General features: G+C 39.3%; 1 protein-coding gene across 1 annotated transcript in view; it reads left to right on the top strand.

Moving 5' to 3' along the window:
• Window positions 1–822: 822 nt before the first annotated feature.
• The window catches only part of CSMD3 (CUB and Sushi multiple domains 3), a 577,112-nt gene continuing 551,982 nt past the window's right edge, over window positions 823–25,952 (top strand). The window contains exon 1 of the mRNA XM_030971761.1: window positions 823–1,168. Coding sequence (XP_030827621.1) covers window positions 991–1,168 — 178 coding nt within the window. The 5' untranslated portion in view covers window positions 823–990. The remainder of the gene's footprint in view (window positions 1,169–25,952) is intronic.

The raw sequence follows: 25,952 nt of genomic DNA, 5'->3' as shown, positions 1-25,952 counted from the left end.
AACTGCGCAGCTTGCGCGGTGGTTGGCGGGCAGAGCAGGGCAGCCCCAAGCGCGGCTTGGGTTCCCCAGGCCGGGCAGTGCCGCTCTCGCAGCTCCCCCGCTTCCCGCGCCCTCCCCGCGCAGCGCCCCCGCCCCCGCGCAGCGGCGCGGCCCCAGCAGCCGGCAGGTGGCGCCCGCGCTCTTCTGGCGGAGCCGCGGCCGCGCCGCCCCCGCTCAGCTCCTGGCCCGGCCCGGCCCGCTGGGAGCCACCGCCCGCCGGGCCCCGGCCCCCGCCCGCCGCGCCAGGGGCCCCCTCAGCTGTGCGCAAGGGGAGCAGGGCCGTGCCCGCCGCTCCCCCTCGCCCGGCCTGTAATTACTGTCCCCGCGCAGAGCAATCAGGCTGCGCATCCCCGGGGCCACGCTGGGGATGTGTGCCCGAAGGCGCGGGCGAGCCGCTGTGTGCGAGCCGGTGTGGCGATGGCAGCCCCGAGCACCGCACGTGCGTGGTTAATAACGGGGCTGTGATTGCTGCCCCGAGCGGGATGGGCGAGCCCCGCCGCGCCGGCCGCCCCAGGCTCCGCCGGGCGGCGGGGGGATCCCGGCACTCCGTTATCTCCCGATCCGCTCTCCCAGGCAGAACTGATCCTCTTGAGAGAACAAGGGGGTGGGGGGAGAGTCTCAATTGCAAATACTGTTCGTAGTTTATTGGAGAGAGCGTGTGAGCGTTGAGGTGCTCTCCCGTGGCTCCCAGTGGATGCTGCGAGGAGGCAGGATTGTGGTGGGTTTCGGCTGTGCAGGGAGTTGGGGTAGCGGGGGGGTGGGGGAGGAAAAGACACGATCGAGAGTAGCTGAGACTTTGTGCCCCCGTTGGAGAGATGGTTGAGTCCTCGTCAAGGTTGCTGTGGTATCCCAGAAACACCATTCACTCCGAGCTGTGACCGCGCACCATCAACAGCAACAACTCCGCTGCGCCTGGCCGAGGAATAGGAATTAGGAGCTCTCAAGAATAATATGAAAGGGATCTGCAGAGGGGAAATCCGTGCAAAGGAATCGAAATTAGCAGACTTTTGGGAAAGGGGATGTACTAAATGTGGCCGGCTGGACTTCATCCTGGTGAAGAAAATGGAGATTAAAAGTGGATTTGCATTTTGGAACCTCGTCTTTTTATTGATGGTTTCGTGTGTGAAAGGTAGGGTAGTATTTGAGTGGTATATTTTAGGGGTCCATTTGCTTTCTGTCAGGGCGTTGCAAGCTCTCGCCCTGTAACAAGGTGTATTTCAAAATATATTTATCTCTTATTTTATATTTTTGCCCTTGGTACTTTGCAATGGAAATATATAAACGATCGCTAAGGCGGGGAGGAAAGAAGGAGTTGATTCAGAGCTCTCTTCGGAGATAGGAAATGTATTTGCTTGCCAGAGCTGGCGTTCAATGCAGTGACTGAGCTGGGGCTCAATAAATATTCTTGCAGTATGCTCAAACGGAGACGTGAGTTGGTTCATATAGCCTCTAACTAGTGTATATTCAAACAAATCCCACTGGTTCACTTTTTTTAAGGTGACGATGATGGTAGTGCCGGGTGTGTGGGGGGATTACCTACAATTCTGGATTTCGGTCGAGCAGCGGGATCTTTGCGGGAATGCCTGTATCGATGCACTTATTAGTTTAACCCGTTGCGTGGGGAAAGTTACGGAGCAGCCCAGCGTACTCGTAGCCGTCTCACAGCCCGAAATGCGCTTCACGCTCAGCTGTCTGTACGCATGCAGGGCTCCCAGGCTGTCGGAAAGGTGCGTTAGTAATTCAGCCTTGGTCTGTCGCTGGGTGCAAAGATCGACACCTTTTCTATTCCGTCCCTTGGTCCCTTTTCTCTGATGTGTGTGAGGCAGTTTGGGTGGTGGTTTTTGTCTCTATGGTTTTTTTTCCGGAGGCAGGGGCTATTTTGCTTTCTTCTTGCTTCTGTGTTCATGAAAGGAGGGCAAAAAGGAAATGTCTAGTTAGCGGCATAAATATCTTCACTAAGTCTGTGCTTGCAGGCAGTTAAGGGAAATGTTACACACAGAGAAAAGAAGAAATATATGGCTTGAATAATGTGCACCTGCAGAATTACACAGGCATCGCTAAACAGTGAAGTGCCGATCCCATCACGCGTGCCTTCAGTAAAAGGATCTATTCTGCTACTCCCCACAGTCGGCTGCCTACCCGAAATAATCTCCCCTTGTTTGTGGCCAGTGATTAATATCCGATTAATCACCCTTTTATCCCCCTCCTCATCCTCATCCCTCCTCCCCGCCACACTCATACACTCCCAGAATATTTAGTAGACATTATCGATCCCCTCCGAGTTTTTAGACTTGGTTATCGCCTACAGAGGTTGCCTGCACGGGTGGGAAGGAGGTGTTTTGTGGGGGTGGCATTCAAAGGCGTGCGTTCCTGAGCTGGCGCTGGCTTGGATGAAACAGTTTATTGTAGAGCTTTGCAGCTGCTTTCCCCCCCATTTGCATCGCGTTGAAAAAGACAATTCGTGTTTCACGGGGAGGGTCTGGAGAGCTTTTACCTCATCCCGCGTTATCCTGACGCGGGGTATCCAAGGGGCTTGCCTGCGACGTTTTTGCACACTGTAATCAAAGGCAGCCTTTCTGTGTTTGCATCTATTGAAGGGAGCCGCTCCCGGAGCTCTGCCCCGGCTGGAGACGATTTGCTGTCAGCACCGGCCCGGGCCTTTGGGGGCATTTCTTTTCCCCGGTTCAGCCTTCTGCCATCAGCGCGTTCTGGGCGCCGGGTGCCAGGGCTCGCAGCCCCGGGCTGGCTGCCGGCCAGGCTGCGCGGGGCCCGCGGGCGCAGCGCGGGCGCGGTGCGGGCGCGGTGCGGGGGCTCCGGCGCGGCTGCTGCGAGGTGAGCGCGAGTCGCGGGGCGGCAGCACCCGACCGCGGGACGCGCTGGGCGCTGCGCAGCGGAGCGGCTTCCCCAGCACCTGTTGAGAGCCGCCGCTTGCCCTTGGGGTGGGGTAAGGAAAAAACGCTGAGCACAGAGGGCAATGCGATGGAGCACCAGAAACAGCCCAAGAAACAGGGGAGAAAAGGCTTTTGCAAAACTGGCCGTTTCTACTTCTTCCCATGGTTAGGGCCTAAGCTTCCCCGATGCCCGACCCTGGCAGTTGCCATAGACTTCCTTTGGACTGGGGCGGTTCAGCCAGAAGCTGCCGACCCAGGAGGGGATGTTTTACATTCTGGATGTGGGTTCCTTTAGGCAGCCAAGCCTTACAGAGCTGGCTTACACTCACTGCAGCACTGCATCTATTCTGGACGTTTATATTAATTCTCCTTCCACTCCTATGAATGAAAGCATTTTACTTTGATTTACATTCTCATTGTGTCAACACAGCTCCTGCCCCCAGAAAGCAGAAGCAAAGGATGAATGAATACCTGCCCACGTAAAACATTCCAGATGTTGGGAGCAAGATGACTCCACAGATCCTACATCTGCTCTACCATTGCTTTGCAAGGCCTTTTTACCACACCCCATCTCTGCAAGCTCCCGCCCATAACCTTTCCTTGTTTAAACATTTCTACTGAACAGTCCAGCACCGCATCATAACACCCAAACTGCTGCTGTCATTCCTGTCATCCAGACCATTTCCACAGCTTCACTTGATATTTGCCTCTCAGGCTTTTCCAGTTTTTGTCATTGTCCTGTCATCGTTTCCCCAGTCTTGATCCACAGCTCTCCCATCATTACATGTGCCAAACTATCTCAGGATGCTTAAGGAACCATACTAACATCTGTATAATTAGGCCTTCCTTGGGTATATTAATATGGACAAAACAAATCCTTCACGTTTATCTATAAATTCATGACTCTTTGGAACCTTCAACAATATTGAAAGGGGTTAGAAAAGGGAGAAGAAAGCAGGAGAAGGTGGAAGAAAGGAAACCGTCAGAACTGCTGAGGAAGGAGTGATAGGAAGAGCTAAGTAAAGAGGAATTGTTCCTTTTTCAATTAAAGTCTTGCTTATACAATATCTCATTTATGCCATGGAACCGTCTCCAACAAAATCTTCCTTCAATAGCAATGGAGTAAAAAAGCAAAGAAATGACACCACTGAAAACTGAGTGGTGTGAAAGGCATTAAAACAATCAACTACATCCATGATCCAGCCTTTAGAAAAGGCCAAGCAGAGTGATTCCTGATCAGTTACAGGGAGTGATGAATCCTGTGCCCTTCCCTTCAGATGAAGGAGGCACCCAGGAAAGCTCCCTCCCCTCACACCATGGGAGAAGTGAGAAGCACTACTGAGGCAAGGGAGATACAAACCACGTTTAGAGGATGAGGGGATGGAAAACTCCACTGTCCAACTCCCTTACAACTCCCAGAAAGTGGGGAAGAGGGCATGAAAGAGTGGGAAAAAATTAGGCAGCATCAGTGAGGTTTGCCTCCTGGGATTTAGGAGAAGACTTACATGCCTTTGGCTTGGCACCTCCTTCCACCAAGAAAAAAAAAAGAAAAGAAAAAAAAATGCTTGCAATCGTTAGTGGAGGCAAATCTGAGAGGAAATCAAGCAAAACTACCAGATTCCACAAGGTTCCTCCATCTCTTCTATTTGGCTGTCTCTCCAAGAGAGAGAGCACCAAGGTCGACTTTTGTCTGCCCGGCTAAAATGAAGCTTTGCCGCTGCTGTTGTTCTTCTGTTCCTCTCTTGCAGTTGTGACAAGTGGAACAAGGGCAGCTTTTAAAATGAAAGGGAGATGAAGCACTGAGATTTTGAACGGCTCATTGACAAGAGAAGTGATGAGAAAATGAAAAGCATTTCCATTTCCAGTGATGGGTACCTGGCATGTGGGAGTATTTAGCAGGGACAAAGCGTGCCCTGCTTCTTTTAACCACCTCTTCCATCTCCCTTTTCCCTCATTCCAACCTCAATCCCGCTCCCTTCATGCTCTGCCAGCCCCTCCCCACCGCTTCCTTCCCAGTCACTTGATTTATGGAGTTACTGACGATGAGTATGGGATTACTGGCGGATGGCTTTCCCCAGTGGGGCACGGGTGGGCGCAGCGAGATGCTGGTTCTGTCCCCGAGGCGGGAATGGTCTGGAGAGTAACAGCAGGTTCAGGTTTCCTCATACCCAGATGGTCGATGCCGGCGCTGCATCTTTGTGTGCATGTGTGTGCGTGTTGAGTTCGTGTGTTTGTGTGTATGTACACATGCAGGAGGATAGGAACACATTGACTGGAGCAGGGACAGCGTCGTCCTTCCTTTCCAACTCCTCTACACCCGCTCACCTCCTCCGAGGAGCCTCTTTGCCGTAGCCCCCGCGGGTGACACGGGGCTGGCTGTGCTCGGCGGGCTGCGCACCGCGACTCGCCTTGTTTCCAGCCACGCAGCTCTTCAGGGTTGCAGGCAAAGTTACCCTCTGTCACCCCCGCCTTTCTCAGGACTAAAACACAGCATGGCTGTGCCCCCGCTTAGCGCTCGCCTCCTCCTCCTGCTCTCCTGCAGGGCAGCAGTGAAGAAGCACACGACCTCTCCCAGCAGCGCCAGCAGGGACTGTTTCTCCTTTCCCTGCCGGTGCCACTCGGGACTCGCAAAGGGCACAGGAGAGCCTCACCCTCGCTTTCCTCTCTTTCATTGTGAGAGGCAGCAGTCGCCAGGCGGAGCCGGCCCGCGGGCAGCTCCACCCGCGCCCGGCATCGGCACCGGCCCCGCAGCCCCTGAGGTGTCCGCACCTCCGGACACTCCTCCTGACAGAATTCCGCCCTTTGGCTTTGCTTACTTTATCTCGGTCACTCCTGCACGTCTTCGGCCGACAAGTCTAAGGCAGCTCTAGGGGTGTCAGCTGACTGGTTTGTTCGGCTGACACACAGAAATAGCCTCCCAGTCCCCAAACACAACCAGCCCGTTCCTCTGCGAGAGGCTGAGCACTTCAGCAGCCATCCAGGATGGAGAGGGACACGCTGTATCTTCAGCTCCATTATCAGCATCTCAGTTTGCAAGCAACAGTGCATGAGACCTAAAGAATTCTGTGGATGTGTTTCAAAATTCCCCCTTTTCCAAAATTCCTGTGCAGAAACACAGCAGAAACTTGTAGTCTACCGGTGTTTTTTTCCTTGTTTGCTTGTATTTGGGCCGGGGGAGGATGTTTTTGAGCAACAAGTCTAGCAGGATAATTGCCCGTCTAGCTTAGTGCCCTTTATTTCCAACCATCTCAATTAGCAGCAGGCTAGTGAAAGACTGGAGAAACACAGCAAGTGGAGTGACTAGCGCGTTCTGGATTTCAGCAGCCAGCAGCTTTGGATCTCCTAAGATACAGGCTACTTTTGAAACATCACATTTGGAAAGGCATGGCCTGGCCTGTGTTCCTCTCATTTGTCTATTGTCTTTCATTCTGCGGCCTTTTTCCCTTGCTTTGCCCTGCCTTGCCTTGCCTTGCCTTCCTTCCCTGTTCCATACCATGACATTCATATAAATCCTGCATTTTTTCTGCTCTTCATCTGGCTGAAAGCACTGGTGTGTATGAACATTTGTGATAAAATTGGTTGTTGTTGACATGATGTGAAGATCTACCCACAAAATCTGAGGTTTGAAACCATTGAATGCACATGCATCTAGTAACAAGAAAATCACATACTCGTTCAGAGAAATTTGAAAAAGTTTTAAAATATCCTGTGGGGATGGTTCAATTTGGCTGATTGTAGCAACTTTTCAGGGAAAATGTTCTGAAGAATAAGACAGCCTTGTGTTGTAGCTTTAAAAAAAATACCGTTTTAGACAGTGTCTGATTTTCAGAGGTATTGAGCATTTACAATTTCAGGTGGCTCTAGTAAAAGTCTGGGGGACATGTTAGCACCTCTGAAGCAAGGCCAAGTGAGTCCAGCATAATGATACTGAGACACAGAGAAACAGTATAAGTAAAAAAAAAAAGCATCTGTAAAATAAATTAAAATTATATATAAAATTTTAATTCTACAGAATCTGATAAATTGTAATGGTAGGAATAAGAAAGGCTTTATGATCTGCTGTAAAATTTGTTGTTGTTTTGGGTTTTTTCCCACTTATAGGAAACTTCAATTCTAATTCCATGGGGTTGTGATATCTGTTTCAACTACTTGCTGATGCACATAATTCAGGTTGTGTTTCTGACCATAATGGTTGAGGTTGGAAGGATAGAACAAAGCCTTTGAAGGAAATTAGCTTACCAGTTACTACAAAGCAATTTCCAGGAAAGAGCAGTCAGAAGAGAACAGACAATTTGGTCTAAGCTGTTGGTTTTTTTCCTTAAACCCCTATATTTTTAAGACAGCTTTTACTATGTGAGGTTTCTGAAGAAGCAATTTTTAAGTCATAAATCAGAGCTACATCTGATAAAATCAATTATTGCAAGGTTATAAACCTTACCTCAAAATTTTGTGTAATTTCCATGCTAGAGTTTATTGCAAAAATCCAGAACTTTTACAAGATTTAGACACATGCCTTTTAATCAAATTTACAGAAGAATGTTTCCTTGTCAATGAAATGGTACAATTTCTTTACAAAAAAAGGATAACATTTGTCTTTATCTAAAATTCAAGGGACAATATTTGGCAATTGTCTTAGGCCTAAATAGAACAGGGTGTCACATGAAATGCAGCAGTTTTAAAACTCCTTTAAAAAAAAAACAAACTAGTAGTAGAAAATATTGAATGTCTCCTTCCCAATATCCAGCTTATTTTCTGGGAAGTAGAGGATATTGGCCTATAAGGAGGATTATTTAAAATACACATATGCACACAGACACACCATTTACATTTGTACTTGTTTACATTCAGTTGTTTACCTTTCCTGGACAGATTTACAATCATTGTTGCATTGCTTTGTTCTCAGAGAACGTGTAAGATTTAGTATGGCTTCATAATTTCAGCATTACAGATGCTGAGTACTGTTGTAAATGTCAAAGATGGAAATAGTGGGAATTCATCATGTCCTTCCCAGGGTCTGAAATCTTAGTTGGGTAAGTTTATAGATTTAGGAACAGTGTTACTCATAAAGGGTGAGCCCCGGTGTATTGATGAATGGCAAACAAAGGATCCCAGCAGGGCTACTCCTCTTCTAGAACTCTTGCTGAAAAACAAGATGGGATGCAGCCAGCACAGACACAGAGAGATGGACTGCCCATTTTGCCTTGGATTCTACAAAATGCTTCATAGCGTCATGTGTCATATTTGCATTGTATCATAAAAATAAGGAAAATAACTGTAAATAACTTAACCACAGAAGCATTCCTGGGGTGATGAATTCTCATCTCGCAAGGCCTGTAAATAGCACAGACTGTCTTTGCAATAGAACTGAAAGAATTTGGAGGCTTGAGGCAGAAATGACTGAGTTGATTACTTGGATTATACTGCTATTGAATCACTATTTCTGACCTTGAGTTCTATTCTGTCTGTTTCCCCATATTTATGTATCTTCTTAGCCTTATGCATGTAACTTGTTTGATTTAATTCTCATGGAGACTTGTATACGTATATGTTTACACATGCATATTATAGTGGAACTTCCTTCTGAGATTGGGAATACAGAATACATTAAGAGGTAATAGATAATTTAGGAAGCACATAAGTTTCGAATTGTTACCTGTGCCTTTGACAAGTAACAATGCAGTTTGTTGAACTTCTTCATAACATAATCAACAGACTGCATTGTTACCTGTCAAAGGCACAGGTAACAACTTGAAATTTATGTGCTTCCTAAATTATCTATTACCTCTCAATTTATTCTGTATTCCCAATCTCAGAAGGAAATTCCACTATAATACATAATTGATTTCACTAACAAAAGAAGAGTGATAGATAGGTGTTCTTGTTAGGAGGAAAGCTTGATGAAAAGAAAAAACACTAGTTACTAAAACCAGTAATTAAAAATTTAAATTAAGAATTGACTGTCATATTTATGCCTAGTGATTTAGGGTTTTTTACCAAATATAGTTTCTATAAGCTGTTTTTAGTAGATTGAAAACCATTAATCACTTTTCAAGTATACAAAAAATGAGCATTTTTGTGCTATTTTCTGGTTTATTTTAATACTGGTATTATCACTTGAAGAGGCTGACATAGCTCAGAGGTGGCTGTATTTCAGTGCAGTTAAAATGAACCCTCTGCCATCATTATCTCCTTATAGAGCCGTTTTCAAACCCAGCAAGCAGATACCTGCAAGTGTAGTTTGGAGTCCTTAGTGAAAATGAACCACAGAAATGCAAAGTACACATATTCTCATTGAACATAGTGTTGAGATGGAACTACTTGAATTACAAAACCTTTCCTCCACTATTTAATCTGACCCAGAACGAAAGCTTCGCAGTCTACTATAGTTAGCTTTCTTGATTGCTGTGCAATTATTTTGGGGAAGGAAGCTTAATCTAATTAAAAGTATTCTAAAGGCCTATACTAAAAGTTGTATTTTTGCTTCTTTGTATGAGCTTTGACCCCAAAGTAACTAGAATTTGTAAAACAGGATATAAAAAGAACCTCTAAGCTGTCTGTTGTTTGAGCCCATTGAAGGCAAAAGGAGAGTCCAGAATGAGATCTCTGAGAGTAGATTTTCCTGTTACTTTTTGTACTGAGTTTTGAATTACAATTTTCTGTACATATATTTTGTTTTACTCATAAATATTAATTATAACAGAAGTAATGTATTTCACAATATATGCTTGATATTTTAATTTGAAGTGGTCTTTGGAAAACTCTTATAGCATTGTAAAGCTAAGGATTACACAAGTAAATTGTTTAGGATTAAGGGGAAATAAATTATATATTTGGATATAGAAGGAAAATGCTCTTTCCACATTTCATTGATGGTCACATCAGCAGTTCTCAAGATGAGTCTACTGGATTCAGTGTAATGATAGGATGCTAATACAATGTCAGGTGTAGTCCTTAGAACCCCAGAATAGCCCTGTTTTTGTCAGGACATATGGTGAAGTACAGCAAATTTTTAACTTAGTTTCAAGTTTTCATATTATTTTTTTTGTTTTTGTTTTTCAGTAAAGCATTTTGGAATTTGCACAATGCTGCTAATGGCTGCAGAAGAACTAGGAGCACTTAAGAAAATAGATTGCAATTTAAAATGCTTCAAATTTAATTATAAATGCAATTTGGTTTTACTTGTATCAGGTTATCATATATTCCAGTATGGAGTTACATTTGAAAATGCTGAATTAGCTAGTAAAACCAAAGCACAAAAATCAGAAAGTTTCCATGTTAGTTTTAATGCATTTTTTTCCTAACACATTCTTTGTATTTGCCACTGCCTTATTTTAAAGACATCTAATATGCTGACTCAAAATCAAGAGAACTGAAATATAGTGGAAACCAAAAGTTCAAATCCTGACTTTTGGGAAGCCTACATGGCTAAGCAAAAATATGGGGAAGAAAAGAATAGGTCTTTGGCCACCTGACATAATCATGACCATCGGCTTTGTGATAATAGATGCTTTTTTCTTGCTTCTCCAGGGGCATGCAGGAAAACAGACACCCCAGCACTCCTGGTAGCAGGCATCAGTAACTGTGCCCTCTATAAGGAAGAATTCTGCCTAATTCATGACTATGCTCTCATCTTCTGTGATTTCCCTTGAATGCATCTGTGGTGACACTTCAGTTATATGACTCCTGCTGACTTGAGCACTGCTTGTTGCATAGAATGGCAGAACTGGGTGGTTGGCAAGGACCTCAAAGACCATCAAGTCCAACTGTTAACCCAGCAGTGCTGAGTGCCGAGTGCCGTGCAATTTTAATGGCCACAAGAGAAGAAATATGTATACTTAATAACGCATAATAAAAGGACAATCTTTGCATCAATATAGTACTCACAGAAGTTCTCAGCTGATTAGAGAGTTTTTATTGGTATAATATACTGAAGTGTATTGGCATTTGCACTGTCAGCAGTGGAAAGTTGCACTAATCAACCATATAAGACAGTCTTTTTGAAAATGTACTGACAAATGTTTGATTTGCAAAGCTATTTATCTGATATAGAAATGAGCAACAGAATCATGTTTAATATAGAACAAGCTCAACAGCATTGCTGACTCCTGCATGCCTACCTCCATAACTTTTCTGAGGATATGCTTCAAAATTCCTAAATCTTTCTAGTACTACAATTGCAGTCCATTGAAACATGTATGAATTTCTACACTATTTTCAGCTACTTTTAAATTAGACTACCCGTAAAAAACCCCACCATTCTCCTAAGCTCTAGCCATATATTTTTACTACACTCAAATCTAGCTCATCAACTAGCTCCTGTAATTTTTCTGAATTTATTCAGCCTCCTCTGCACTTCTGGGCTCCCTTCCCAAATTCTCTTCCCACTCCACAAGTACTGCTGGAGAAGTCCCAATAACATAAAGCCTGCAGAAAAATATAGAAAGTTCTCTTCAATTTCCATGTAATTTGTAAAGTCCTTTTTTGGCCCAAAGTAATAATCATGTAAGGGAAATATGCTAGGAAATGAAATATCCTCCCAGCCTTAGAGTCATAGATTAGACTTACTAACTTTTTCAGGAAGTTCTTTGGATTTTATATCATCTCCAAGAATGCAAGATTGGAAGAGTGGTTTTTCAGTTATATTTCTTTTCATTCTTCAGTATCTTGTGCTAGTTTACCTGATTATTTTTTGGTAACCAAAATAGTACCGATTCACCCCAAAGAAGAAAACTTCAAAACACACTTTTAAAAAGTCCAAAATTTGATAGTGAGATATTCTTACACTCACTTGTGTATAAATGAACAGTATAGAATCAGATATTTAAAATTGGAACACTTGATATATTTTGGAAATCCAAGATCTACCTTGGTTTTTCAAGCTCTAATGTATAGAGTTAAACTGTCCAAGCGACATGATAAAAGAAATTTTACAGATCTAATATTACTCCTGTTAATCCTTTACTAATATCATTGTTCTGGGATGACCACTGACTTGTTGGGACTCTGGATTTTACATAATATTGTAGAATAAGAAAATAATTAAATATAAAAGGAAAAAAATCGCATATGGTAAAACAGGGGTAGATTTGTCAGGATGCTGTTACACACTTGCTCCCATTGACTTTGTGTATTCCAATGAAGTCAGGAGGGTTTGCTGTGTATCTGACTTGTGAAAGGTACTGTTCCAAATTGCTCCCTTTGGGGCCTCCTGTATTTGTCCCCTCTTTGAAATCCATTGACAGCTGAGTTAACACAAATCTGAATCAGAGTGTGCCACAGATACCAGCTAAGGAGGTCTGAATCTGCTCATCAGAACCACTATAACTATTAAGGAAACAAGAATTACCTCCTGGAATTTACAATAATTCTGAGGTAACTATATGGAAAATGGATAGTTTATTTTAGAATATTGTATGCAATACAATGAGCATTGAATCATCACTTCTGAAAACATAACTGCATTACAATGTTGAGGTGTTTTCTGAAGAGTGTTTTCTTCATTCTTGCAAGTTTTAATATTTTGCATTATTAAGCTAGTACACAGTGTCCTGTAGGTAAAGATCCTCTGGCCAAACTGATAGGAATATATTTATTTGATCAGCCGTTTCTCCTCATCTACTTCCTCCATGCTTCATGTGTACAAAATTTATTCCTACTATCTCTTTTTTATCATACCTTTTTTGTGCCTTTAATTCAGATTGCTCTGGGCAAGGTTCCTGTTTTTTTGTCTGGCACACTTGGATGATTGTGCACTTTTTAGAAGGTGTATCTTTGATTTTTCCTCTTTCCCATCTCTTATCAGTATTAAAAATATACCCATTATCTACTTGAATGTCCATATTTTACAATCTTATTGTCTTTTTTTTCCTTACATGACAATACTATTTTTTTATTTCTTTTCTATTGATGGCTCCGTTGGTTTTCCTAACAGTGTTTCGATTTCACACTGCTTGGTGGCTCTAAGTCTTCCCATTCAAAGGTTCTTACTTCTCAAGTGAGAAGTGTACTTTTGAAAAGAGTGATCATCCATTCAATTATAACCTTATTGAAATTTTTTCCAGTAGATTATTTTAGAGCTTGTCCCCATTGAACTGAAGAGACAATTTCTCACTGACTTTTAGCAGAACAGCGCAGATTGATACTAAAAAGCAAAATACTCATTTCAATACAAAGGAGTTTATTTAGGATGTGACAGCTATACAAAACTGTTTATATCTTGCATTTAACTGCATTGGGACTGAACTGATGAAACTGAAAAGCTGTAACAGATGAACTCCACCAGATTCTATTTGTACCTAAAATGGTATTAGAGCTAGGTGGGTAAGTCATTGACATGCTCAAAAACCTTGCAGGCTTTGGTCCCTTTCAGTTCACTGTCTTATGAGAGTAGTTAAGTGAGTCGACAAAAACAATGCTTCAGACTACAAGATTAATGATCAGGTTTTATTATAGTTTTCAAATCCTATTTTAATTCATCATTCATTTATAAAGATTGCAGAAGTAAGGCTACAGTTGCAAGATGACCAAAAATCTAAAATCCTTTTAAAAGTTTAAAGTAAATAGTATCAAAATATTAGAAGACAATGAGTCAAAAGTTTATTAACCAATCACTGTTTTTTTTTTTAACTAATTTGGTCTAGAATTTGGCAGAAACACATGAGGAGCCCTGAGAGTTTAAAGTTTCTGGCTGATCTCTAAATCTAAAACAGCTGAGCAGATTTAAATATTTTGTGTAAACAAATTTGCATCCAGGCTGCTAATCTGCATGCCAGCTTTCAGCTTGACATTTTCTGAAATGATGGAAAAATGCTAAGCCCTTAATACTAAATGGAGTTCATAATGGAAATGCTGACAGACCCTTAATTACCTGTATTGTGATTCTGCTGAAAGCTTCTTTATCTGTCTAATCTTTCACAATGCAGTTAAATATATAAATTCTTGAAAGGAGCAAAAAAAGGAATTTTGTGTTGGAAATACTAAACTGTAGCAATGCTATATTTTCTTCCAGACATCCACTTATGGAGGCAGCAGTGACAAAAAAATATTTTAAAGAAGATATAGCATTATCTGTGCAGATGTAAAGGCAACTGGTGATGCTTAAAAGTTTAACTTAAACACCATTTTTCAATCTTTTTGAGTTACCCTTCTGGCAAAGTATGATTAAACAGATGCAATCAACCATTTTTAATATGATAATGACATATTATCATAGAAGAAATTTCTTATTGACTTGACATGGCAAAAAAATCACAACCAACAAAAAATATCCAAATTATCATTCCTGCCCTAATACCGTGTACTTATGCTTAGCTCTTCTTCAATGAGTGGAGGAGGAAGCAGAGAACAATATGAAAGAAGGGCCATTGTCTGGACTCTAATTTACAAATTCTGTAATGTAGAAAATCCACTATCTGACAACTTTAGAACAGAGTCTTTAAGATTCCCTGGAAGAGATTTTTTTCAATTTTTTTTTTTTGTTTCCGCCATGAAAATCTTCCCCTGTTCATCCAGGCTATAACCACCAGAAAACTAGACAGTGCTTGTTCTGCAGAAATTGCTTAGGGTGGATGACTCAGACATACCATCCTTGCTCCAGATCCACACAATCCCTGCGCCAGCCAGGGCACACAACTGTGCCTATAGAGCAGCCTTCACACAGCAGAGTGGTCCTTCAAGGAAACAGAATATCCTCTAGCATTTTTGCCTTTGTGGTTTGCTGGGCAAGTGAAATCTATTTCTCCAAGGTTCCCACAGGAATGACTGGCAAAGCTCAAAGAAAATATCCTAAATGAAAATGAGAACCATACCACTCTGATACCTTCTTTCCAGACTGCCACCATCTCCAAAAAGACACCTGGAATTTTAATTTTTCCTTATGAAGAAATTACTTCAGTTCCAAGATCAGCTATTTGCCCATCCCTGTATCTTTAATATCAGTCTACCTTTCTTGACATAAGGAGATTAGAACTCTGGGCAGTACTCAAGATGGGGGTGCATTGGTGTTTTTTGTAGGGGATAGATTTCACTGTCTTTGTCTTAGTCTTCCTGTTTGTGGAAGTGCCATGGAACATGAAGCCAGTAATTTCAAAGAAATTTCAGTGATGTGTCTGAGGTCAAAACTCTGAGTTCCAAGTTCATCTTCATGCAGGTATTATTTACTTATATTTTCCTATATGCATATTAATCTCTGAAACGTGCCTACTTCTGCATCTGCACACCTTTTGATTTTGTGAGGACATTCTGGAGTAACTTGACATTGGTGCATCATTTGATTACCCCAAAGATCTTAACATCTCCAGTCTAGCAAATTTCCCTACATACTTCTTACTCTGTTGAGGATAGAGATGTGAGGAAAACTGATGCCGTCACTAATCTGAAAGCGGCAACCCACTTTGTTTCATCATCTCAGCAAGTGATCATCACTTATTCTGTGTCTTATATTTTAACACCTTTAAATTCATTAAAGGATCTTTCCATACATCCTGTAGTAAACTATTTTCAATAGCTTTTGGTGGTCAGCCTTGTCAAGAGATTTTTGCATGTTCACAGTGACTAAACCTAAAAAATTAGCTTTTCTGATTAATGGACCTATACCCAGAATTCCTTTCCCTGGTGTGATAGCTTTAACCAAGGACCAAAAGCCACAGGAGAAGAGCTGCCTGTATACATAGCCTTCTCTGTTACCCAGAAGAACCATAAATATTTTCTAAATCAGGGCACTTTTCATAGTACTTCTGAGGTACAATGAGACTGTTTAGTACTTTAATAGCTGACTTAAAAATATATTACTGGAGTTGTAGGAAATGGTGCTGTTTCTGTTGGAAGCATTTTCTAGAATTTTAACAAATTACTATTCCAAGCAAAATTTAGAGATACTGAGCTCCCTCAGTTTTCATGTTTCAGATGAGATGTTGCTGGCATGTCTGGTTCTGAAAGATTGCATGGTATTTTTCACAGAAGATTGTTATTAGCCTTCATCTGCTGGCTGAATTCCAATTTGGATAATTACAGTCTGCTATCTAAATTCTCTAAGCAGAGTGTGTTAAATAACCTTCTACACTTCCTTTTCTAATCTTCTGAGGGGCATTTCTGAGAATTATTAAATAATAGATCTATTTAATCTAAAAGGCAGCTGCTTCTAAATGCAAGGGGAAAGGACCTCTTTTAGAAGGTGTGATGACTACTCAGTGCTCAGTGATAAATTACACAGCAGCATTGGTGTAGGAAATGCTCCTTAGCACTGTACAAGAAAATAAGGAAATACCTCCTTAACAAGATTGCTGTAATTTAATTAAGAGTTCATGGAATCATTTTAGATAAACAATACAATATGCTTTTCCAAGATGAGAGGCACTAGCCTGGAGAAATCCATATAGAAATTTTTGGAAAATTTACAAGTTATTGAAGGTTGAAATAAAGATTTCCTTTTCAAGATGAAGGATTAATACACAAAACTTTAGTACGCAGGAGAATATAGAAAAGTGCAAAGCTGTGCAAAGCTTTGAACTTCGTCAGATATGAAAAAAATCAAAGGGATAAAATGGGTCAGTTGGACCAGTCATGAAGTCAAGTCCCAGATTTGAAATAAATTGATGAAAAGGAAATATTGCAGATGTAGTTGAGTACAACATTTTGCTGATTACATACTAGTTCAGTTCTTTGTTTCAATGTGAGAAGAGAAGGGAAGGGAATTCAATATTAATCACAATTGCTTGACGTGTCTTTGAACATGTGTAATTATTGGACTAGTTTGAGGATAATTTGTTAAGCATCAGCTCATTGGTCCATCAAAAGTGGTGTTTGCTTCTCCCTCTTGGCCTGATGGTAAGTAGCAGCATTCAGCAAAGTAAGAAAGAGACAGGAAGCAAAGAGATGCCACAGAAATGTCTTGACTCAAAAGGTGTTCTCATATTCATAATCTCCATCTTTCCTTGGATGAAACAGTTGACACAGTTGTGTTAAACTAGAAGAAACCCTGTCCTGTACCCTTTCTCCAAACTTATTTACCTTCCACAGAATGCCCTCTATCAAGCCCAAAGATTTTTGCTCTCTATGAAGAAAAGACAACAGTGTCAACATTTTTGCTCATGATTGTTCCACCCTGCCTTTTGAGAACTCTGTACAGGTTCACAGTAAAACTTTTTTGCGGGGAGCTTTATAGAGAACAATACAACCACATAGTAATTCTATGACTCCTATTACTGTTTGGCATTATTTTAGTTCAAGAAAAAAATCATCATACCCACTTGTGCTCTTAAACTATGTCTAAGCTCAGTCCAATCTGTTTAAAAAGCACAATAACAAGATCATTTTAGGTAATGTTATGTTCAAATTAGGCATTCACTGGGTTGATGCATGTCTGGAAGAAATGGAAGCAGAGGTTGTTTATAGCCCTTTGAGAAAGCATTTAAGTCTGGTTCTAAGAAAACTCTGTTATTACAGTGCAGGTGGTTGAGTTGATTGCGATCTTGAAGATTAAGGATATCTTAATTTCTCTGATGTTACAGAAACACAGGGAACTTCTTGGCCTGATTGTCACTATGACTTGCTGTTGCCAAAAACTGCATTGACTGCTATTTTGGAGCCTCCTCAGTACAGAATTTTCATTTCATTTCTTGTTTGAATAAAAAATTAGTAGATATGAGTGTAACACAATATGCACAGTTCCAAACCAAGTAGCAGCATTCTTAAGATAATGATCAAGAGAAAAATGGAATGAGCTTATTTCTCTGTTAAACAGCTTCATTATCTGTTGGTTAGTGAAACTTCAGGTACTTTGGTGTGCAATTTAACACAACATTGCCAAAAAGATTCAGTATATATATTGCAGTTCGAAATGCACTTTGAAGTCTTCTGTTCTTTATAGTTGTGTAAGAAATTGGCTTCAAGGGAATTGCTACTATCCTTTGCTAGAGAAAAACCAAAAATAAAATCTTGAAGTTAGTGGGTCAAATATCATCTGCTTTAATTACTTTAAACAGATGGAAACCATGAATAATTATTCATAAAAGCCTTTTTATATGCTTTTTCAGGGGGTATTATTGCAAGATTTTTTTCAGTTACATAAATAGCAAAGTGAAAAAGAGCAAGTAATATCACCTCATATCTGCATTAAGAAACAGCAATAAATGGTTTGTTTTATAAGTGCTCTGAGAAGTTGCATGGGTCCAAATCCAGTGCAGACAGCACAAAAAAAATTCTAATGATTGAGATCAGACTTGATTGAAGGATTTATTTCCAAGCTTCCAATTATTTCTTCATTTTTATCATTGTGTTTCACTAATGCATGCTGCTAAGAGGGCAACTGGGTATTAGTTTCTGAGAATTAGATTTTTCACTAGGAGAAGAAAACATACCTCTTTTCAGATAAAGTTTCAGATAATGCTTGATTTCTACCAAAGGAAACTGTGGAACATTTTCAAAATTCACAGAGTAAGAGTTCATTCATACATGAAAGATTTTTTTCCTGATGATTACCCCACTTTCATAATTGTAATACATTTCAATTTGCATTTATATATGTATTATTTCTGATTTTGTACTCACTAACATACCATGTTTTTGCACCTAAAATCAAACATTTTCCTGCTGACTAGTGGAGTAAATATTCTTATATAAAATGCTGAAACATATAAAAAATTAAAACCACGGTCAAACAACTGTATCACCATGGCTATTTAGACCCATGCATCTGCTCAATTTCCCACCCTTCTGAGCTTGCTGGTTATTTGTATCAACTTGTGGAAAATTTCGCTCTGTCCATTCTTACAATTCAAGGTATACCACAGTATAAAATAACTTACACAGTTACAAGTGCTGAAATAATTTACTTCCTACAGTCCATCAGCACATTTCAACTAAGAGGCAGCAGGTTTTTGAATTGCTGTTACACAACTACAAAATAGATGAGAATGTCTATTTCCTCTTGCACTCACTTGTGGTTGTGAACTCAGTCCTCTGTAATAGCACACCTTTCTTTTTTTATTTTTAATATATTTCTGGCAACTCCTAAAAAAAGAGTTTGAATTTCAGAAAATGGAAGAAAAAAGGGAGGATTCCTCAAGTGCCTCTCATTCTACATCTCAAAGACTAAAACAGAAATTTGAGAAAAGAAGTTATATATTTGCAAAAATAATAAGCAAAAGTAATTGTTGCTTGTTTCTGCACTTTAATAAGAATGCGCTGTACATTGCTAGTTAACTGCAAATAAATTACAAATTATGGTTTTGCCTTTGATATATTTTTTTCCGTCCCAAGACATTTCAACACCTGTTTATCAAAACTGCTTAGGCAACCTCACCAAAATTAGTTTTTTGTTCCTGTTTGCATTATAAACATTGTGGTAGGTTTTTGGTTGGTTGGTTGTTCTGCTCTTATTTGAGAAGTGGTAGGGGATTCTTTTTTGTCTCATTATTACAAGATTTCACAAACTTTCTCTTTTAGGAGTGAGCACTGATGAAAAAAAGAGCCAAACAAACCTTGTGAGAGCGTTTAGGGCCACACGCTCTGCCCTGACTCCACAGATGCTCATCTATGGAGACAGGTACTAAGGACAATTCAAATTTCAGTTTGTTGTATGCTTTGTGTTCCTTTGGGTTAAAAGTTGTTACTTCCATGTAAGCATTACTTCAATAGGAAGTTGTACAATTATTTTAGGTATCTTCCTATTGTTTTCTCTGCCCAATTGGGGGCTTTATCTGCCAGTGAGGCAGCCTGGCTGCTCACCTGTGCAGAGCAAGCAGACCTGCAGGGAGCACTGGATGCTCCTCCACAGAGCACAAAGAAGCCACGCAGAGTGGAACATCCTCTGTGCTAACTAGGCCGTTTCCCAACGTATTATAATAATTTCACACCACATTATACTGTGAGTCTTAAACGATTGAATGTCTCCTTTGAACATTCAAAGGTTCCCTACTCTGCTAGCTCACTGTTATCACTTCCTACATTGCCTCATGGCAAATTATTTGAATATACTGTAAGAAAAGGGAGATCATCAGTATCTTATTTGCATACAAACACCATATTATTTTCAAATTATCTTCTTTAAGGTTCTCATTTTCTTAGGATGTTTTCTTCTGCCTGTATGAAGTTTGCTCATTCTATATGCATTCTTCTATTAGTGTTTTGTTGCATAACATAATAGATTTTCATTTCCATCTTTATTCTCTCCTTGGATATAAGTGCTAAATTACACAATGGTAAGAATATCAGCAATACTTCACAATTAAGTTTTACCAATTTATACGAAGCTAGTCAGAAAAGTTAAGACAAAAATTATACAAAATTAAAAAAAAAAATCAACTCTTCACTTTCTCACTGCATAAATGAGTGCATGGCTTGAATATTCCTATCATTGTCACTTTGCCTAAAAACTTACAGAAAATTTCTCAGGCTCATAATGCCTTAGGCAGCAATCCCTATGCTTTCCCCTCCCACAGAAAAGAAGAAAAGGCTTGCTTATCCTACAGTCTTCATGGGTGTCTTTGGCTCATTCCAGTAATTGTATTGTTTTTGTGTTGTATGAAAAACTTGTACTTTGAGGGACATATACTTTGAGGGATAAGGGAATGGGAGGTGATTTTTCAAAGAGGAACATGCTGGAAAAAAGTTAATCTATGTACAGTTATCAGTGCTTTCACTGCTGACAATGTCTGAACTGCAGACATGCTGAGATGTAATGGGGAATCAGCTTCAGGGAGCCATCTGTGGATCTCAATGCAAAATCATTCAACCCAGCGAAGTTAAAGCAGAAGCAGATCTATTTGAATTTTTTTTCTTCAGCTGGGAAAAGACTTTCTAAGGAAGATTACAGGAGAATTAATAGATTTCAACTCTACCTTATTTCTTCTTTGTCTTGACCAAACTCCTTTATGCAATGATCTGGTTTTTTTTGCAGTACATAATATTAACATTGTACCTCTCATTGAGAAAATGTTAATGTAATTCCTAAAAGACATTTTCATTGCAACTTTTTAAACATAGGGAAATATGTAATTATGACATTCTTTAACATTTATATTCTGGAGTTCACTACCTGAAAAATATCTCAGGTGTTATTAGTATTGCTAAAGGGAAGTGTCAGAACCTTACTGTGTTGGGACTAAGAAAAAGTAAAATGTTCTTTGAAGCAGAATTCTGTCCATTGTTTCCTATGTCTACATGACAGATTAACAAGGACCTAAAGTATGTACAGAATAAAATGAAATACTTATTTAATGAAACTGTTATTAGCCTCATATTCTACATACGGTAAGAACTTTAAAGTGATAAAAATTATAATTAAATAAAAGAGTCCATGGCAAGTCTTTAAAAAAAAGTGTCTCACAAAGATTGCCATACACACCACACTGTTGCTGGATTTCATGTAGCTCCTTTCACTGTCAAGTACTGAACCAAACATCACTACACTTAGCATTGCAAATTCATAGGGCCTGTGGCTGACTTCACAAGCTTTCAGGTCCATAGCAAAACAGACATCACCGGTATGAACAGTGAAACATATGTAAATCCATCACTAATTGCTTAGAACTATAAAAAGACAAAGATATTTCCTTTTCATTGCTAAAAATAAATTGCAATCTATGATCATATAATCACGGTTTGACATTCAAAATAAACCACATACATTCTATGTTTGAAGTCATGGAAAGGGGGAGATGTGTAGGGGAGAAAGTGGCACCCGGGCAGATTATTTGCCCAGTGATTTGGTTATTTTTATTCCAAAATACAAGTTCTCTCTGCTACTGATTAGGAACAGCATGTTTAAAAGCTGCAGTTCATGTGGTGGTCAGCTAAATATTGTCACTGTTTTGAGATGTGAGTAAAGAAACATTATCTTTCACAGAATACTGGTTTTCTAATAATCTCTGGCAGTTAACTTTTTCCTCAAGGATTTTAATAATGCTGCTTAGATATATAAAAATGTGATAGTAATTTCTAATAAGTGAATGTTGAAGTATGTTTTAAAATTTTCAAGCTGGTTATGAGGGTTTTGATTGCTCTTGTTTTTCCAGTCTCTGTCAATACATTATCTGTCACATAAATGCATACTATTAGTGGGATGTAACATATTTGGTAGTAATTAAGACTCAGGTCCAATTTTCTTAGTGATCTTTCCTCATTGTATTTTGTATTTCAAAGTGATTCATTAAAACTGAGATTATTTTTTAGATTTGCTCTCTTTCCTAGTAAGAGGAAAGAGAGCAAATCCAGAAAATTACCTTATCTTACTCATTTCTAATGGAATTGTTTTACTCACATGCCAACAGCAGATTTCTCCATTCCAGGATAACAGCCTTACTTTAAAATACTGAAAAAACAACAGTGACACAAAGATGCTGTTATGAGAAATCGTGGTCCAAAAGACCTCTAAGATAATATGAAGTGTTAGTAAAATAGAAATGCAGTATATGTGAAGCAGCACTGGGAAGAAGAAAAAAGGAATATGAAAAATATTTCTAGAAAACTTTCTAAAGGTAGCTGATCCAGAACAGATTGGTTAGACATAGTCTGTCATGTTGCAAGAGTATTTGTGACTTTTTTAACTCTCTCATGCATTACATTTCTTATTATCTTCTATCATACAATTTATTGACAGTTGTTATTTCATCAGTACAATAATTTCATGCAAAAACTTCAGTCATTAGCAGTGCCATGCATTAAATTCACACCTATTTCAATGGACATTTGAAGTGTTCTTTTGATCCGATTAGTAGTTATAGAGAAAAGAGGATGCCAACTCAGGACAAACAAACAAACAAAACAGCAGAGACAAAGATAAGCTTTGAAATTGAACGCATACATATATTGGCTTTTAATGTAAAATACCTTTGTTACTACAGAATATCTGATAGACAAATGGTGCATCAAAACGAAAGGAGAAATGGAAAATACCTAGAGCTGAAGTGTTAGTCTAACGTGTGAATGCAAGCAAATTGGTACAAAGTACAGGTGATTAGAAAAGAGAGTATACCAGATCCTTTAAGATCTTGATTGAAAGTTTGGTTTCCTTTTTGTTTTCCAGTCTCTGAGTTTCTTTCAACTCTTCTCAACTTCTATTCACACCTTTTTTTCAATGCACTTAATCCTTTTTGTCGCAGTCTTTAAAGAACCTTCAATTCTGCAGTGTCATCTCTGGTACAGGCTGGGCACTACTGTCTGCAGTTTTCTAGATACTACTGCATCATTAATAGTATGTAATGACATTTTTTAATGATCTGTCTTACATATTGATATACTAACCCATGCTTTAATATATAGCAGTGCTATAATCTTTAATGCATGCTTCCTTCTACCAATGTCATAAGGGAATACTATTACCTGTTGCCTTGCTTGCAGATAGAAAATCTTTCGGCAAGTCAGTTATGGGCTGGATTTGTTCAGGGTATTTAGGTACCTAATGATCCAGCCAAGTTCCTAGCGGAACTGACAGAAGCCTAAATGTGTAAGACCCATTATTTCAATAGGTGTTAGGTACTACATTTTTCAAAGTCATGCTATGCCCTCTCTGGAAAATACCTTTTAAAAATCTTAAAGAATTTTAAAAATGTCCCAAGTGACTTCCCAAAGTTACAGAAGTCTTTCAACAAGCAGAAAGCTGAAGCCATGTCTCCTGATTCCAGGACACCTCTGTTAACAGTGATCCATGAAAAATCCTCTCCTTTTCTATGAGTAAACATAAAATGCTAACCATGTTGCTACTAGGTATAAAGGAACAATGTCCAAGGGGGTTTTTACATTATTGCGAATTTCTATTTTTTTCTAATAAGATGTTAGGTTCTATGCCACTTTTCAGTACTGATCTGCCTTACATATTAAATAATCAGCCTAGTGCAATAATTCATAAAATAGAAGGGACACAAGCCTTTAATTACTAGGCATTACTTTCTGTCACAAATATTAAAATTTGAGTGGACATATAAACTGATATAGAGTCAAAGCCATTGGAAAGGAACACAAATACAATGAATGCATATGAGAATTATTAGTGTTGACTAAAATATACAAATAACTGTACTTCCAAAACATATGTGCTGGATTTGGTAAATGAGACTGGTAAAAAAAAAGAATTAATGTAGAGGTTTTTGACATGCACTAGGAATGATTTCTCTTTTGAGACTTTTTTTGCTACAATTTCTCTAAACCTGGTACACGTCTGGCAGCTGGTGAACTGAAAACACTGCATTTTATGGTGATTAGCACCATCTCACTGTTTCCTTGTGCTCCCTAGTCTGCACGTTCTTTTGCTGTCTAGTCTGCATGCACTTGCACTATCCTGCATTCTGTCTGGCCTGCAGTCTTCCCAAACTGAAGTTGGTGTCTTTCCTGTCTCAGTGCAGTGTGTAGCATACCATGCACCTTGTATATGTCAATATTTTGGTTTTGTTTTCGTAACAAATATTGCTACAAAATAATGGCTGAAACTATGCATGTAGATGATTCAGTGGGTCTAATTATTGACTGCTTGCTGCTTTTTGAAAGGCAGAGTTGGTATGAAATACAACCAAATCATAATTTTGCACTTTCAATACACAACAATTTATGTCCACTTTCAAAGACGTTAATGGCAAAAGGATGTTCATGGAGATGAAAGATCAAACCAAATCTCTGTGGGATTCTTGGCCTATAAATAAACTGGACTTCAAAAGTTTTTAATCTCTTAAGCATATTTCAGTCGACTGATTAATGATTAATCAAAATACATGTAACAATAACATATTATCTTCAAAGTTAGTTTGGTTTTTGTTAGGATTTATTAGTTATATTAAAGTGTAAAGTAGAAAATATTTCTCTTGAATGTCACAAACAACTTCATACTTTAACTGGAACTTTTTCATATTAAATCAATTGTCAATTTTCAATGAAGAAAAATTTGGTGGTTTCTTGAAGGTTTTTAAGCATGAATTTAGAAAAATGAATCGTCACATTATAAGCTAGATATGCAGTAAAAATATGCCTACCAGTCTGCAAATATTCTGATTTCTCAAATATGCATTGTGAAGGTCTGCATTCTTGTCCAAATTTCATTTAATAACAGTCGAACACATTTTTGCCAAACATTAACGATAATTTTGACATATACACACTGAACCTCCATCCCTGGATAGCAGATAAATGCAACTATCCACACAATATGCTGAAATGTGCAGAAATCTCAGGAAAAAAAAAAGGCCAAACTTTCTCCACCCCCTTAGTACCCACTCAAATTTGTATGCAAAGAGGCCAACCAAAGAGGCCAGCCAGTATGGAATTCACTCTTGTAATAAAGTACATACTGAAGTATTTATTGTTAATATGCTTCTCCACTACATTGCTATTGTTTAGTTATGTCTGTAAGATGCTAATTATTTTTTTAGCTCCATCCTTACATTGTTCTTATAAAAAATTTACAGTAAGAAAAGGGGTTGCAAGGTTGTAGAAAACCAGACCAGATGCAGAGTAATGAAGACATAGGTTCTGGTATTTATCTTGCACTTTTATTTAGTGGTGTCTCAGGTGTATGTAAATATTCTATCTTGATATGTATTTTCTATATCCATTACAAGTTCAAATAATATAAACTTTAAATTATCTTTTTTTTTCCCTGAAGTTTGGAGGGTTTTGTCCATGTTTGCTATAGTTGTATTGGCCAACAGCTATTATTAATACTCAAGGCAGGGGATTCTACGTATGATTTAATAGCCATCTTTTGGTTTGGTGTGTAACTCATGGGACACAGAAAGAAAATTTATTTAAGTGATTGTTAGTGCTTGAACCAAGGACATTTTCTGGCTTGTATTCTCGATCTTTCTTTTGTGTCCAAATGTATACTTCTTTTTTTTTTTTTTTCCATACATTTCTGCCAAATCGCAATAGAGTGACTACAAATGAAGGACTGGAGAATGTCCAAAAATCATAGTCTGGTGTTTAGGAAAATATAGAAGACAAGTGAATGGCTTCATGAAGAATCAACAATTTCTGAATCAGGGAGAATACTCTAGTTATAAGCTTCATTGTAGTGTTTCTACTTTTTTTTTTCTCTTT

The sequence above is a fragment of the Camarhynchus parvulus genome, chromosome 2 (assembly GCF_901933205.1).
Source record: "Camarhynchus parvulus chromosome 2, STF_HiC, whole genome shotgun sequence".
In the NCBI taxonomy this organism is placed as follows: domain Eukaryota; kingdom Metazoa; phylum Chordata; class Aves; order Passeriformes; family Thraupidae; genus Camarhynchus; species Camarhynchus parvulus.
Note: the sequence above shows the minus strand (reverse complement) of the source record. Positions and strands in the feature narration are given on the sequence as shown.